Source organism: Panthera pardus, unplaced genomic scaffold, assembly GCF_024362965.1.
Source record: "Panthera pardus isolate Hobbes unplaced genomic scaffold, ASM2436296v1 HiC_scaffold_2, whole genome shotgun sequence".
Taxonomy (NCBI): domain Eukaryota; kingdom Metazoa; phylum Chordata; class Mammalia; order Carnivora; family Felidae; genus Panthera; species Panthera pardus.
In genome coordinates this window covers 50,384,497-50,402,531 of record NW_026526765.1, presented here as the reverse complement: position 1 = coordinate 50,402,531, position 18,035 = coordinate 50,384,497, and the positions used below count along the sequence as shown (strand labels likewise).

Genomic DNA, 18,035 nt, shown 5'->3' with positions numbered 1-18,035 from the left:
GACATGAGACACTTAACTGGGGAAGACTCAGCAGGACTTGGTGATGACGGAAAGATGACTCAGGTTTGAGTCAGAGTGAATGGGATTTAGGGGAGAAGGAGGGTGAGCCAGCCTGTTGAGGGAGGATGGGTGCTCAGTTTGTACTTGTATATGAGAACATTTAAGTGGATTATATCCCAGGCATTGTGAGATATATATCTGCTTAGAATAAGAAATGATTGCTTTTTTTTTTTTTTTTTTTGGCATATGCAGTAGGTAGGTTCTCAGTAACTTTGTTGATAACATACATTTAGAATGGTATATTTGAAGCAGCAACATAAATTGCTTGAGCTAAATACTTTGTAGGGGAAAAAGCAGTTTGGGGACTAAATTTCCTTTGTTCATTTGAGGGGGTAAAAAGCAGCGGGGGAATTTGGAGGTTATAAGGAAATCCATGCCACAGAGCCAGTTTTGAGGGTGGTTACTGGGACAAGGATAAGCAGGGTGTTTTAGGTTTGACAAGTAGGCAGTTGTTGACTTCTGAGTTTTTTTTTAGAGTAGAAGGGCAAAGAAGGTTCATAGAGCATTTGTAGATTGTAGACAATTAAGAGGAAATAATGGAGTGTTAGAGAATGGAGGCATTAGTACAGATAGTTTACAACATTTGTCAGTGGAATGAGAAAAATAGATAATATCATGAAGAGAAGTTTCTCAAGATTGGAAGAAGAGCCCTGTATATCCTTTGAAGAGAGAAGTGAGCACTGGTGTTAGGGGGATGATTGAAGATGTAGGAGATTAGGAATTAGAAAAATAAGATCTTGAGTCAAGTGGAAGAGGCAGCTTTAGAGAGGGACATTAAGCAGTGTTTCCTCTGGGACGAGAGGATGAGAGAATTGGTGTAGAACAAGTAAGTAGACATCAAGGAAAGGTAGATAATGAGAGGAGTGCTGTTGTACCTTTGTGTGGTATACTTGATTGTAAAACAGAGAAGGCTACAAAAGTGAAAAATGCTTTGTTTTCAACAAAAAGTCCATAGTGATTTTTACTGTATTAAACTTACTTTGGTATGAAGTAAAAAACCTGAAAGTTGTTGAAACTTAATTGGAAAGTAATTGACTTCAGGTTCTTTTTATTAGTATAATTAATTGGAAGACTAAATTAGAATTATATTTTATTTATAATCTCTATTTCTACTACAGGTTATATTTTAAGTGTTGTGCTACTAACCTTGCCCAGACAGCATCTGGTTCAGCTTTACCTGTATTTTTTGACTGCCCTGCTCCTCTATGCTGGCCATCAAATCTCCAGGTAAGAATGTGACCTTGTTTTTGAAATGTATGACCAAATATGGTTTTTCATTACCAATAAAATATTTTTCATGAACACTGTTAATAAACTGAGGCTTTGCTAAGTTCCAGAACAGGGCTTTTAATATTTGTTTTTTAAGTAAATATTATTTTATAGAAATAATAGCTGGGGTTATGCCTCAAATTTTATTTCTGCGTTTAAAAACAATCTTAATATGAGGGTTGCCTGGGTGGCTCAGTCGGTTGAGTGTCCGACTTAGGCTCAGGTCACGATCTCATGGTTCATGGGTTCGAGCCCCACGTCGGGCTCAGTGCTGACATCTCAGAGACTGGAGCCTGCCTCAGATTCTGTGTCTCCCTCTCTCTCTGCCCCTCCCCTGTCCGTGCTTTGTGTCTCTCTCAGAAATAAACAAACATTCCTGTTTGTGCTTTGTGTCTCTCTCAGAAATAAAGAAACATTAAAAAAAATTAAAAAAAAAACAATCTTAATATGAAATGGACCTTAAGATTATGTTTACAGAGATACTCATGAGCTTTTCTATATCACCTAAGACAAGAATTTCCAAAGATAGGCTGTAGAATATTTTAACAATTATAGACTTGATTATTTTCATCATTTTAGGGAATCAAGTTTATGATGCAGGAGAATCGGCATGAGATGCGACCACCTATATAGTGGATGATTTGTATAAATTATCTGATGAGGTTCATGGTATAGCTCAGAACTTCTTCATCTTTAGCAATATTGTGTTTGTCTGGGTCTGCTAGTCCTAAATTTTAAGACTCTGGTCTGCCAATGAAAATGAACTTCCTACTTTGGAATGGAATGTTAAAATACAGGTGAACCAAAAGCCACACAGTAAATGTAATGGTGCGGGTATAAATAAATTTGGAGGGTATGATTTCTTTTGTTATGATTGAAATGTATAACCAAAATTAAATATACTCCCAATCCTAAGAAGAGGGACAGTTACTTTGCATATATAATAAGGAGTAGTTGTCTAGAAGTCTGAAACGCAGATTTTGGTGTTAGCTTGAAAATTAATCTTAGAAATAGCATTTTTATATTACTAGAATTGAATGGTTGACTTGGAAACTTTTTTACTCTCTTATAAAATAATACTGTTCATTGGAGATGAGTTTTGGGAAATACAGAAAATTTAAAGGTAGTAACAATTACGTAATCATACCACCCAGAGATAAACCTGTTAAAATCTGGCATTTCCTTCCAATTTTCTTAATACCTTCTAGTTTTTACCACTTTTGTGGATACGAAAAGAACGAAAATAGCAATAGTCCCAGACTCTTGGCCCCTCTTGTTGAAGCAGGACTTTTATCCTCCTTAAAATTTCATCTGGTTATTTCTCAAAGGACCCAAAGCGTTTTGCAGAAACTCCATCTTCTCACATTTCTCTCCTCAGTTCCTGTCTGGTCAGTTTTCTCTGGTACCTGGAAGGTGATGTTTTACTCTCTAACTGCCATTATCCTTGCCCAGGGTATGTCCTTGGATGTCAGTTACAAAACTGGACCTATTGGAGTAGTACTGCATTTCTTGTAATCCTAACAGTGGTTCAAGTTGAGCTGTGTTTCACTCCTAAAGTGAAGACATGAGTTTTCTAATTTTGTGTCACACAAGTATTTCCCTGTGTCTTGGACTCCTTCATGGGAGCATGAATTAGATTCGTAGCATCTTTATTCACATAGCCAAGAAGAGGAGTCCAGTGGCCAGTACCAAGACAGACAACAGAATGTACTTCCAATCCATTACCACCAGCCCCAAACCCTGACACAGTCTGTTCCTGTGGCCTTACCCAGGACACCTCTGAATCTGAGCTCAAGTTCAAGGTAGAGACACTTCTCTATCTTTATTCCCTTTTTTTTTTTTTTCTGGAGAGAGAAAGAGGGCACAAGTGAGCGAGGGGCAGAGAGAGAATCCCACAAGAGGGAGAGAGAGAGAGAGAGAAGAGGGGCTCACCTGAAGCAGGGCTCGTGCTCACCTGATGCAGGGCTTGAGCTCAGGTGATGTGGGACTCAAACACACAAACCTTGAGATCATGATCTGAGCCGAAGTCAGATGCTTAATGACTGACCCACTCAGGTGCCCTGTCTTTATTCATTTTTAAGCAAAAATTGTGTCTGTAGAGTATAATGCAGTAGTTAGAGTATAGGGTTTTCTAAGTCATCATTTTCGTGTACAGATGAGTGCCTGGCCATCTAAGAGTGCTGTATTTTTTAGATAAGTGGACAGGTGATTGGGGAGTTTCAAATTCCATGTTCTTTATTTACTACTCTATAACCTCAGTGTCACCAGAAAGATAGGTCTCCACTTTCTTACCTGTAAAATGTTGATAATATCTTACGGGGCTATCGTAAAGGTGCAGTAAGGTAAGGCATGTAAAGCTCTTAGCATGATTTCTGACATACAAGTGTTCAGTGAATTTTTTCTTTTTTTTTTTTTTTAAAGTTTTTTATTTTAATTCTGGTATAGTTAACATCAGTGTTATGTTAGTTTTAGGTGTACAATATAGTGATTCAACAATTCTATACAGTACTCCGTGCTCATCATAAGTGTACTCTTAATCCCCTTCACCTATTTCACATCTCCCCCCACCCACCTCCTCTCTGGTAACCATCAGTTCTCTGTAGTTAAGAGTCTGTTTCTTGGTTTGGCTCTTTTTTTCCCTTTGTTCATTTGTTTTCTTAAATTCCACATATGAATGAAATCATATGGTATCTGTCTTTCTCTGACTTATTTCACTTAGCATTATACTCTCTAGCTCCATCCATCTTGTTGCAAATGGCAAGACCATTCTTTTTTTTATAGCTGAATAATATTCCATTGTGTATGTATATACCACATCTTCTTTATCCATTCATCTGTGACACTTGGGCTGCTTCCATAATTTGGCTGTTGTGATGCTGCAGTAAACATAGGGGTGCATATATCCTTTAGAATTAGGGTTTTTGTATTCTTTGGGTAAATACCCAGTAGTGGGATTACTGGATTGTAGGGTAGGTCTATGTTTTTTTAATGTTTGTTTATTTTTGAGAGAGAGGGAAGGAGTGCAAGTGGGGGAGGGGTAGAGAGAGAGGGAGACACAGAATCTGAAGCAGGCTCCAGGCTCTGAGCTGTCAGCACAGAGTTCGATGCAGGGCTCAAACCTACACACACGAGATCATAACCTGAGCTGAAGTCAGAAGCTTGACCCACTGAGCCACCCAGGCGCCCCAAGGTAGTTCTATTTTTAACTTTTTTGGGGTTTTTTTGTTTGTTTGTTTGTTTGAAGAACTGATCTTTTTTTTTGTAATTTATGAAGAATTCTGTCCTAGATATCCAATTAGAGTATCAACTACAGGATCTTTCAGATTCATCAGTTGAAGTTTTACTTCAACTGAGTAAGATCCCAGTTGCCTAAAGTTTCTGAATTATGAACTACTTTTTTTTTTTTTTTTTTTTTTAATTCTCAAGTTAGTTAACATACAGTGTAGTCTTGGCTTCAGGTGTAGAACCCAGTGATTCATTTTGTACATATGACACGCAGTGCTCATCCTAAAAAGTGTCCTCCTTAATGCCCGTCACCCATTTAACCCACTCCCGACACCCCTACCCCCATTAACCCTCAATTTGTTCTCTGTATTTGGGTCTCTTATGATTTGCCTCCCTTTGTTTTAATCTTATTTTTCCTCCCCTTCCCCTATGTTCATCTCAGATTCCACATATGAAAGAATTTCTCAGATTCCACATATGAAAGAAACCATATGACATCTGTCTTTCTCTGACTTATTTCGCTTAGCATATCCTCCACTTCCATCTCGTTGCAGATGGCAAGGTTTCATTCTTTTTCATCGCTGTGTATTATTCCATTGTATATATAAACCACATCTTTATCCATTCATCAATTGATGGAGATTTGAGCTTTTTCCATAATTTGGCTATTGTTGATAGCACTGCTGTAAACATTGGAGTGCATGTGCCCCTTCGAATCAGCATTTTTGTATCCTTTGGATAAATTCCTAGTAGTGCAATTGCTGGGTCATTTTGTGAACACTTGATGTTTCTTGTGTTTTTGATTTTAGACATTCTGACAGGTGTGAAGTGATACCTCACTGTAGTTTTGATTTGCATTTCCCTTCTGGTGAGTTATGTTGAGCATCTTTCCATTTGTCTGTTGGCCATCTGGATGTCTTCTTTGGAGAAATGACTATTCATGTCTTCTGCCCATTTTTTAATTGGATTATTTGTTTTTTGGGTGTAGTGCTTAGTGAATTTTAACTAACATTCTTGTGTCTTGTTTTTATTACGCAGCCATGTTTTATGAGCATTTTCCTGTGTGTCATTCTTTAAAAAAAGACTTTTCAAATCCGTATTATGATATAGCTATATAATGATAGCCTTTTAGGTTGATGTGATTTCTTTGATTAATCATCAAAATCCTAAAGTTGAAGGTAGAGCTATATTAGTTATAATTCTGGGTGAGAAAACAATGATACTACCCTTTCCCTCATGCTTTTTTGGTTTCCATGTGGTTTAGTGGTGTAGTGATGAAAGTCTGTAGCTCTATTTTTATATACCGTGTTGCCATCCAGGCTTTTTTAGAGATCAGAATTCTGTTATATAAAGATAAAGGTGACCATGACCATGTCAGGGGTAAAGGAAAGCCTTTTTCTGACCATTCTTCTGGTGGCAGTTTTAACTTTTGATTTTTAGTTTATGGGAATGTTTTCTTCTAATGTTTAGAGTTTGTTTTTATTATAAGATCAAACTTATTTAAAATAGTAAAAATAATTATAATAGAATTTTATAATAACACACATAAAATACAAAAACATTTCTTTTTTTTTTTTTTTTTTTTCCGTTTTGATCCTTATCCCAGTCCTTTGGGATTTATAGAAGAAAAAATTGAAGTGGGTGAATAGCTGGGAAGGAACAGTCTCAGACTTTAATTTGAATGTAGGTTTTCTAATTGCTAGTTTAGTCCTCTTAGGGAGACAGCATGGTTAGTGGGAAGAAAATGAGTTTTAGAATCAGACTGTGTATGAACTAGTTCCCTACTTAGTAAATATATTACCTTGGCAAGTTGTTTCTTTGAACCTGTAAAGAAAGATAATGCCTATCTAATGGAGTTAGTTTTGATATTAAACTAACAAATTTCAAGAAATGAAATATTTTAGTATGTCTTTTCTTAGTATAATATTTATTTCATGGTGCTGTCTCACAAAAGGTTAGTAAAGATGTGTTATCCTTGATTAATTATTCATAATATGTCACATTTATAAATATTGAGGCTTAAACATATTACATTTATAAAATATTAAGGCTGAAGTTTTTAGTTTTAAAAAGCATAATTGTTCACATTTCATGTAGCAACTTTATAGCTATCCTTTTTTTTTTTTAAGTAAGTTATTGAGATATAATCCACATACCTATTTAAGGGACACAGCTCAGTGGTTTTAGTACACTCACAGAATTTTACAGACCACACCACACTTTAGTTTAGAACATTTTTATCACTCCAAAAAGAAACCCCGTACCTGTCAGCAGTCACTAACCATTTTCCATTAATTCCCTTGCCCCCAGCCTAGGCAACTGTGAGTCTATTTTCTGTCTCTATGGATTGGCCTATTTTGGACATTTCATATAGACATATACAGTGTGTGGTACTTTGTGCCTGGCTTCTTTTAATTAGCATGTTTTCTTCCATGTTGTAGCAATTGTATCAGTATTTTGTCTGTCCAAATCGTATTCTGTTGTATGAATATTACCACATTTTGTTTATTCATCCATCAATTGATGGACACTTGGGTTCTTTCCACATTTTGGCTGTTACGAATAGTGCTGTGAACATTATGAGTAGGCTTTGTGGACATGCTTTTTTTTCTTGGGCATATACTTTGGGGTGGAATTGCATTTAACCTTTTGAGGAACTGCTATACTAATTTTCTGAAGTGTCTTCAGTATTTTACATTTCTACCAGTAGTGTGTAAGGGTTCTAGTTTCTCACATCCTTGCCAACACTTGTTGACATCTGTCATTTTTAGTATAGCCATCATAGTGAGTGTGAAGTGATTATTTCATTGTGGTCTTGATTTGTACATCCCTGATGGCTAATGATATTGAGCATCTTTTCATGTGTTCATTAACCATTTGTAAATCTTTTAGAAAAGTATTTATTGGGATCCTTTGTTAATCATTTAACATTGTTATTATTTAACATTATTTAATCATCATTATTATTATTATTATGGAGTTGTAATACAACTCAGTTCTAGCTAGATACAACTCCTTTATACAATTATACAATTTACAAATATTTTTTACCATTCACTCTAGTCTGGTTATATCAGGCAAAGTGTAGTATGGTTCTACAAAGGAGAATCGATACTTGGATAATTTAAATAATTAACTTGGTACTTGAAAAACTGGCTATAGGATAAGTCATTTGGAAATATTAATTTCTTAAATTGAAAATTTCATAAGCTTTCAAAAAGCTGAGTTTCTATTTTCCCTTAAGACATGTATTTAAGAAATAATGAAGCTAATTATCCTTAAGTGAATAAAAACTTGTTTAGAGTATGTCTAGAATGGATATAGCTTTTAGTTCAGAGAAACTAAACTTTTGAAAATTCATGGCCATAGTTGGTATAGTATGAACATTTAATATTCTGTTTAAGCTTATTAGAATTTGATAAATTTCAAGTTCCTTAATTCTTAAAATTACTAAACTGTGCTTCTCATTTTGAGTGATGTAAGGAATGTATTTCCCAGTATCAATCCTACTTTAAAATTGAAACTATACAGTGGATTATTTATCAGGTGTTAAGTTCTTTGTAGATTTTGGATACTAGCCCTTTATCCAGTATGTCATTTGCAAGTATCTTTTCCCATTCCGGCGGTGTCCTCTTAGTTTTGTTGATTGTTTCCTTTGCAGTGCAGCTTTTTATCTTGATGAGGTCCCAGTAGTTCATTTTTGCTTTTAATTCCCTTGCCTTTGGAGATGTGTCGAGTAAGAATTTGCTGCAGCTGAAGTCAAAGAGGTTGTTGCCTGCTTTCTCCTCTAGGGTTTTTTTTTTTTGTTTAAAAAAAATTTTTTTTTAATGTTCATTTAATTTTGAGAGAGAGCAGGAGTTGGGGAGGGGCAGAGAGAGAGGGAGGGAGACAGAATCCAAAGCAGGCTCCAGGCTCTGAGCTGTCAGCACAGAGCCCAACGCGGAGCTTCATCCCACAAACTGCAAGATCATGACCTGAGCCAAAGTCGGACGCTCAACCTACTGAGCCACCCAACCGCCCCTCTCCTCTAGGGTTTTGATGGTTTTCTGCCTCACATTTAGGTCTTTAATTAACATTTTGAGTTTATTTTTGTGTATGGTGTAAGAAGGTGGTTTAGTTTCATTCTTCTGCATGTTGCTGTCCAGTTCTCCCAGCACCATTTGTTAAAGAGACTGTCTTTTTTCCATTGGATAAAAAGACAACTGCTGGGTGTTGTATGTAAGCCAATTTGGCAATAAATTATATTCACACAAAAAAATAAATAAATAAAATTGAAACTATCCAGAACTACAGGGAAAAAAGAAAAACTATAACTGACATGACCATTCCTATGAGGGGTGTGGTCTTGGTTTACATCACAATTGTTTTTTTGTAAAAGTTTTAAACTTTAATATTCTTAAATTCTTTGTTTTATTGTTAGATTTATGAACTATCATATCAGTTTTGTGTATGTATAATTTAAATTAGAGCCCATGGGTTTCACAAGATTGAAAGCATACTCCTTTTCATCCTAGTCTTGGGTATGTAAGTGTTGTTTCAAATGTAAAACTTTCCCAAGAGTTATTTATGTGTGAAATGTAGATAATTAGCTCCCCATTTCATGAAAGCTTGTCTAATTTAAAGTTTCTGTATTTCAGGACTGTTAGCATTTTGGGCTAGGTCTTGATTTGCTGTGGGGGCAGTCTTGTGTATTACAGAATGCTAACTTGCCTCTGTCTGCTCACTATTTGTAGAGCACCACTCCCCAGCAGTGCTGAAACCAAAAAGCACCCCTAATTGCCAGTGTGATCTCCTGGGGAACAAAATTTTCCTCAGATGAGAACCACTGCTATTAGATAAAGGAATTGTTAAAATGAATTTTATCATTATATACTTAAAATTTAATTTTGACGGGAATAAAATTGACCCATTTCAGTATTTGATATGTTTTCTTCTTTTGAACATTATCAGATCCAGACACTAAATATTTGAGTAGGGGATCAGAAAGCACCTAAAGAGAGGGGCAGGGTGGCTGAGATGATTTAAATAATTAAGCCCCGAGTAAATGAACTATTATTATTCAATTACTAGTACATTTCTTAGGGTGTAGTAGGTACTCAGATCCAGGGGTTGGACATCTCAGTATCTGGGATCTCTTAAATTGAGCTCAGTGCCTTTTGTTTGCACATATTCCATAAGATAACTTCAAGGGCTCACAGCTTTATTCTCTGTAAAAGTAGATTAGGTTTCTTTGGAATTAAACCATTTGAAAGCTTTTAAGTGGCCAGAATGTACAGATTGTTCCTAGGTTGTTCAGGTTGCTTAAGAGATTGTTACAAGGTCAGTTGGTGAATTGGTAAGCTTCTAGGTTTTATTGTTGTTACTTATTCTTTATAACTTGTATGCTTCTCTTTATAGCAAGTATTTTCCTAAAGCAAGCTATCCTTGAGGCCCTTTACATGTATCTTATACACTCCTCAGACCCAAAGCAATTTCAGTCACTGGAGAATAGGCTATCATAGGGAACTAGAGAAGTAGATTTTCAAAGTGTTTAGTTTATTAGTGCTCAGGATTGATGTCAGTATTGCACAAATTGCACAAATGAAAAAAAGTTTAGGAAGGGAAAGATTTAATTCAGTTACAAGTAGATGACAGGGATTCTTGCTTCCTACCAACTTAATACATTTTACTGTTTAAATCTCCTAAATTGAAAAATCAAATACTGGGGGCGCCTGGCTGGCTCAGTCAGTGGAGTGTGCAACTCTTGATCTTAGGGTTTGTGAGTTTGAGCCCCAGGTTGTGTGTACAGATTACTTAAAAAAAAAAAAAAAAAAAACCTTTTTTTTTTTTTACAGTTTATTTATTTATTTTGAGAGAGAGAGCATGTATGTGCAAGCAGGGAGGGGCAGAGAGAGAGAGGGAGAGAGAGAATCCCAAGCAGGCTCCATGCCAACATGATTTCCCACGAACCATCAGACATGACCTGAGCTGAAATCAAGAGTCAGATGCTTAACCTACTGAGTCACCCAGGTGCCTCCCCACAAAAAGTAAATCTTAAAAAAAAACAAAAAACAAAACCATATACTGCTTTTGAACATTTCATCTGATTCAGTCTTTTTTTTTTAAGTTTTTTTTTTTTTAATTAATTTATTTTGAGAAACAGAGAGGTAAGAGAGAGAATCCCAAGCAGGCTCTGCACTCTCAGCACTGGGCCTGATAGGGGGCTTGAACTTAGGAACAGTGAGATCACGACCTGAGCTGAAACCAAGAGTCAGATGCTTAACAGATCGAGCCACGCAGGTGCCCCTGATTCAATTGTAAAATACTCACTAAATTCTATTAAAAATTAGAATTTCATGGCTACTGAATCAGAGTAATTTTTGGACTAAAATGACTCATGGAATTTTGGATAATTCCTTCTCTGGATTCTTTTTATTTGGCTTTCTATCTTGTTTATTTATATTGTGAATGACCCACTTTGTTGAGAGACTAGTAATGAAGAGTTTACATTGTCAGCATGAGATGCTGGGAAGTTGTTCATAACTTGGAGATCTTTGTTCAGATACTGATCCATGTTAAAGTTCTCTTGGATAGTTTGGGGTGCAACAATGCCCAGATTCTTCTTTCAAAAGGGACAGCTCAGTAGTGGCTCCTTGGTGAGACCAGTAGTTTAGCCCTCACCAAAGCCACTGCCCTGGCTCTGGCAAGCCAAGCTCAGTGGGACCAAAGAGGGACTACAGACTTTCTGGGCCTGGCCGTCTTTCTTGAGGTGGGGCTTACTGATAAGTCAGCCAGACAGGAAAGATTGTGAAGGCCCATCTTGAGAGACAGGAGTGGAGCAAAGGAGAAAGGGTCTGAGGTACCTCGAGAAGGTGTTAATTTCTGTGGTAGGATGATTGTTCCAGTAGCATTGAGGAGGGGCTGCAGCATTGAGGAGAGCTGTTCTCTTAGGGTTCTAGAGGAGAGCAGCCCAGAGAGCTAGTGGTAAGAAGCTGTTCAACACTGTGGTGTTGTCTTTAAGGCCTAACGGTTGATTATTCTTTTGGAAGACAGATCTCCCTTAGTCCCCTATAATTTCACTAAATCACAAAGTCACGAAATACAGAGAGTGAAAAAGAGAAAAAAAATCATTCTGTATTAAAAAATTTTTTTACATTTTTATTCATTTTTGAGAGAGAGACAGACAGACAGACAGCGGGAGCAGGGAGGGGCAGAGAGAGGAGACACAGAATCCAAAGCAGTCTCCAGGCCCTGAGCTGTCAGCACAGAGCCCAACGCGAGGCCCTGAATTCACAAACTGTGAGATCATGACCTGAGCTGAAGTCGGACACTTAACCGACTGAGCCACCCAGGTGCCCCTCATTCTATATTTTTATAGCATTTATCACAATTATAATTATTATTGTAATTGTAATTATATAATTGTAATTATTATTAGTATTAATCTAGTAATTGTAGGTCTCCCTGGTTTGTAAGCTTCATGCTAACAGGAATTGTTACTTTCCTGTCTACTGTAGTATTCCCAGAGGGTAGCAGTGTGCTAACAACATACTATGTATACGGTATATTTTTTGTGAGGCCAAAAAACATGGAGAAAGTTGATTTTCCTTACAGGTTTTGTTATGTAAAGTCAGAATTTAAGATTAGAGGCTCTAAAGAAGACAAAGAAGTGCTAAAAAATAAACTAAAGTAGGCTAGGAAATAATGCAAAACAATTAACAAATGTCTCGGCAATAAGAAATTCTAGAGTAATGGGTTTGCTGAGTTATATATGAAACATCAGTAATATGATGACAGAAGCAAACAAGGGAGAGAAAACATGTCAGGGAGACCAACTCTGCAGTTTCCACTGCCCACGTTACTAGGAAAGATTTCCTGGGCACTGAACCCTTCGGGGACACCTTTTGGCTCTTCCTCTTGGGGATGGAATTCCTGTAGTCACCCCATTCCCTTTTTATTGAAGTGAAATTCACATAAAATTAACCTTTAAAGTGAACAGTTCATTGGCATATAGTACATTCATAATGTACAACCATCACCCCATGATAAAACCCAGTACATATTACGTCCTTTCCATTTTCCCTCCCCTCCCCTCCTCCTCAGCCCCTGGCAAGCATCAGTCTGCTTTTTGTCTTTGTGGGTTTCCCCTCTTTTAACTGGATCTGTTGGAGAGGAATATGAGATGGCCACAAAGAAATTATTTGCCTTCAGAGGTCTTGGACTCAGAATTAGAGCTCTTTTAAATACGAATTTATTTGGGGGCACCTGGGTTGACTCAGACGGTTGGGCGACTGACTTAGGCTCAGGTCATGAGCTCATGGTATGTGGGTTCAAGCCCTGCATCAGGCTTTGTGCTGACAGCTCAGAGCCTGGAGCCTGCTTCAGATTCTGTGTCTCCCTCTCTCTCTACTCCTCACTTGCCTTGTGTTCTATTAAAAATAAATAAAGACTAAATAAACTTTTTTAAAGATAAATTTTTTTCTTTAATAGCATTTTCAAAGACTTCATAAATTTTAAGTGATATTTATATGTGTATTTTATTGTAAATTTCATAATTCTCTTAATTCTTCAGTTTTCTGTCCTAAAACTTTGTAAAATGTAGTAATTTTATGTTGGTGGTTATCTAGTAAGGTAGCATTCAGATATTTATATGTTATTTGCATGTGTAGCATTTGTACTTCTCACAGGGTTTTGAGCACTGACCTCTGGACTGAGTAATCCTTTGTTATAGGGCTGTCCTATGCACTGTAGATAGGATGTTGTGGCAGCATCTTGGCCTAGGTGCTCGGAGTACCCCCAACCTTTTTAAATTGTGACAGCTAAAAATGTCTTCAGACAGTGCAAAATGCCCCTTGGGGTCAAAATCACCCCTGGTTGGCCAGCACTGCATTAAAATCATTCGTCTTGAGAATTTCAGTAAAAAGAGACTATTAATATATTATTTGTTAGAAGTGGTCATCATAGAGTGATAGAGGAGAATTACTAAATCTCCCATGAATTTAGGTCCATTATTGATTTTTGTAAATTGTCCCCCAAACTGCTTCTGTTCATAAAACTTATTTTGGTTTTTTGACAGTATTCTCCTTTTGGATTATGTAAGGGTCATTTCTTTTTTGGCTGTGCTACACTAAAGGAATTCAACTTGATTGCCTAATAGGAAGTAATTTCATGGAAAAAGGAAATATAGCTGTGGGTTTGTTCAGAAATACTGAAACATTCAGATTCTTTTAAATACAGTGGATAAAGCATTCAATAATTGAAGAAAAGGAGAATTTTTTACACAGTTTCCTTACGATGATGTCAAAAGAACTTAACAGTCTTCTAGTATTACTGTTTTAACTTGCTGATAAATTAAATTCTCCCTTTTTGTGCTTCTTGGCTGTGCACTGAAAGTTCTGTTTTCTCAGTGTAGAAAGACTTTTTTTTTCTCTACTTATTTCTCAGTAATCACATGTCATTTAACATCATTTAAATTTTAAAAGGAATATTTGATGTGATTTAAAATTTGATTCAAAATAAATCTGTAGCCTACTTTATTATAAGTCTAATTATAGATTCTTGATAGAGTTGAAAGTGACAATTTTTAAGGATTGTCCTGTGAGCCAGTTTTCTACTTAGTTTGTGATTTTACCTATAACTAAGAATAATTGGGGATAAAACTTTGGGGAAAGTAAGATAGGTGGGATGGTGGAAGAGAGCCAGAAGAGGGGAAATTTGATGTAATATTATTGGGTATTATCACTTAAGTAATAGGGTTGAGGGATGGTTTCTCAAATGTTTTTTTACTGGGAATAGTTATTTAACAAGGCCATGGGAAAAAAGAAAATCCCACCGAGTAGATTTTTGGCTGTCTTCTCTGCATAGTAAAATTCAGATGCAGTAAATTATGATCCATGCGTGGAAGAAGGAAATGAAGACCATCCTTACCTAGTTTTTTATACCTAAAATTTTCCTTAATGTAGATGTGGAAAGAAGTGTTATTAACATAATATGCTTTTTATAAGAATACTGTGCTTTAGTTGCTTTTCTTTTCCATATGTGCTTGGTATGTATCTAATATGTTATTACCATTTTATTTATTTAGGGACTACGTCAGGAGTGAACTGGAGTCTGCCTATGAAGGACCCATGTATTTAGAACCTCTCTCCATGAATCGGTTTACCACAGCCTTAATAGGTAAGTATTAGAAAAGAATTGAAAGTGTAGGTGGAGACCAACCTTACTTATTATTTTTTTTACATGCTAATAATCATACGTAGCCTATAGTTGCTTGTGTTTTTTTAATGATATTTTAACGATTTAGAAGGTTAATTTTTAAATAAAGCTAATTATTATTTTATAAGATTAAAATTAAATATGTAATGTCTTTATTGTTATTGAGAGCCATCACTGTATTCAAAAGTAAATTGCCAGAAATGTCAAGAACTTGAGACACGATTGAAATATTTAGGTAGTAGAATGTTAAAAATAGGAGTGTTAGCTAAGACCCAAAAATAATATAGAGAGTCCCAAGTGATGTACTAGACCCTGCCTACCATGCCGGAATTATAGAAAAGGAAGTGAGAGAAAATCTATTTTATGACTTTTACACTCACCCATATAGAGGGTCTTGCAAAATTAAATGTTGGAGATTAAGGAGAATTTCTTTAGAGAGCTGTTTGCTCTGAAATACCTCCCCAACCATTCACATTTAGAGAAGTCAGCAGAAGACCATTTGGAGAGTCACATGTCTTCTGTGGTTTAGGGGGGGATACTGTGAACTGACCCACACTTTGAAAGTCTAAAGCTGCACCATCCAAAATTAGCCACATATGGGGTACCTGGGTGGCTTAATCGGTTAAGTGTCCAACTCTTGATTTCAGCTCAGCTCATCATCTCATGGTTCGTGAGATTGAGCCCCACGTCAGGCTCTGTGCTGACAGTGTGGAGCCTGCTTGGGATTCTCTCTATCTCTGTACCTCCCTCACTCTCTCTCTCTCTCTCAAAATAAATAAGCAAACATTAAAAAAATAAAATTAAATGTAGCTATCGAGCTCTTGAAATGTGGCTAGTCCAAATTAAGATACACTATAAGTGTAAAACACACATACCTACTTTCTAAGACTTAGTACAAAAAAGGATGCAAAATGTCTTCTTTAAATGCAGATTGAATGTTTTTATATGATAATCTATGGGGTATGTTGTTATATAATATATATTTATTGTTAATATATATATATATATATATATATATATATATATATATATATATGTATGAGTGAGTTGGCTTGCTGTGAGTTTTCTGACTATGGATATAGTGAAAATGTCTTTTGGGGTTCTTTTGTATCTTCTAATCTGGGTAGGCAAAGGATGTTAATTTCTTGTGAACTAGTTAAGGGCTCCAAGAGTCTATGGGATTTTTTTTTAGGTCTTTCTAAGAGGGACTTTAGAAGGATAAGACTCCAACAGGGATTGAACCTCCAAGAGTTCAGCAAAGAACCAGAAACAGCCAGAGGAAGGGTACATAACAAATACTAAGGGTGGGAGAGCCACCGTGATGGGAACAATCTGAGAAGAACCCATAAAAATGCTCAAGAGAAAAGAGGATAAGTTTTAAGTGTTCCAGCTTCAGGGAGCACCAACACCCAATCTCTGTAAGAGCATAGTCCAGTAAGAATTTCCTACTACCCACTCTCCTTCTTTCCTACATGCTTCAAGCCTAGGTAAGTCAGGAGGAGAGGGCAGTGGTGCTGGCAGAGAAAGAGGGCAAAGCCTGCCATAACTTCTTCATCCCCCTCACAGTTGCAGGTTTTCCATCTATAGTCCCATAGGAGGCCTGAGCTAATGTAAGGGAAAAGCCTGAACTAAATCAGTTTCAGAGTTTTAGTCATTGTTCAATTGGGACTGTGTAACCTAAGTTAGATTAGAAAAGTTATAGGATCTGGCTTAGGGGCAGGAGAACACTAAACTTCACAGAGTGGATTTTAAATAATTTTTTAATGTGTATTTTTTTTTTGAGAGAGAGAGAGTGAGTGAATGGGGAAAGGGCAGAGAGAAGGAGAGGAAATCCCAAGCAGGCTCCACGCTGTCAGCACAGAGCCCGATGCAGGGCTTGATCTCACCAACTGTGAGATCATGACCTGAGCTGAAACCAAGAGTCGGATGCTTGATAGACTGAGCCACCCAGGAGTCCCTTCACAGAGTGGATTTTAAAATCATTTTCCTTAGGATTTGCTTAATAACGTTCTCTTTTCCTTAGCTTACTTTATTATATAAGAATATAGTATGTATTACATATAACATACAAAATACGTGCTATGTTATTGGTAAGAATTCCAGTCAACAGTAGGCTGTAGGCTTTAAGTAGTTAATATTTGGAGAGTCAAAAGTTATGCAAGCATTTTCAACTCTGCATCGTTGAACAAATACATTGTTGAACAATGTTGAACATTGAACAGCCCTTGCATTGTGCAAGCGTCAAGTGTATTTGAAAGGTTATATTTGAAAGGTTAAAGAGCTCGTAAGGTATTTTTATTCCGTGATGGATGCAATATAGTACAAACTTGAAACATTTCCTTAAATTTTTGCCATCAGTAGCTATGATACTCTGTTTACTCAGCTAAGATTCAATTAATTGGAAATAAAATCCATAAACTGTTAAGCACTATATTTTCTTCCAATTTGGATTTTAAAGGTACTTTCTATTTTCTTCTGTTTCATTAATGAGCTTTTAATGAAAAACTGAGTAGTATTAATATGCCATCATTTCTTAGAGTTGCAGACTTCTGGGAGCTATTTCTAATAGTGGAATCCTGAAATCCAAAGATTACTTTGTGATTTTGATTTATTCAGAATTACCAATTGGAATAGGCACATCAATTTAAACAACTTCCCGTTCTTTTGGAGCTATAGGAAAGATTTCCGCTCCTTCCTTTTTTCACCTAAATAGGAGAAGTGGTCTTCTGTTAAAGAGAATCGTAGCATATGAGTCATAGTCTTCTCTGAAAGAAAATGAAGTCTGCAACCCCAGAGTTGAGCACTGAATGTGTTGGCATAGATTTCGGGGAATTTTCAGAGTGTAGAGGAAGTTTATATCATGCTGAACGGGAAATTTAAATATTATAGCTGTGAGTACAGTGAAAATAAAATGTGTGAGAGTGAACATTCCTAATTATTCCTAGCATTAAAGCATTTCCTCTGAGTACTTTCTTTTCGAGTTTTTGCTAATTTTTTAATCAAAGAAATACGCTTGTTTTTAAAAGTTGAGACCTACCAGTTTTATGACAAACACTGGCTCTCTTCTGTACCACTCTGTTCCACGTTCCTGTACCAGCTCCCCACAGGCCTCTCCTTTCTAGTCACAGCTGTGTTGGCCCTGCTACTTTCTCTCTTGGCCCTCTCTAGAAATCCTGTGAACTGGGTAATGTTCCTCCTACATTGACCCCCTAACTTTCTTACTGTTCTATTTTCCTTTTTTTCTCCCCTCTCTGTCTTCTGTTTAACTTTCTGAGATTTCCCAACTT

At 36.5% G+C, this 18,035-nt stretch overlaps 1 protein-coding gene across 1 annotated transcript in view; it reads left to right on the top strand.

Annotated features, from left to right (window-relative positions):
* RNF145 (ring finger protein 145) overlaps positions 1-18,035 on the top strand; it is a 58,444-nt gene that overhangs the window by 14,706 nt on the left and 25,703 nt on the right. The window contains exons 3-4 of the mRNA XM_019433746.2: positions 1,179-1,287; positions 14,618-14,709. Coding sequence (XP_019289291.2) covers positions 1,179-1,287; positions 14,618-14,709 — 201 coding nt within the window. The remainder of the gene's footprint in view (positions 1-1,178; positions 1,288-14,617; positions 14,710-18,035) is intronic.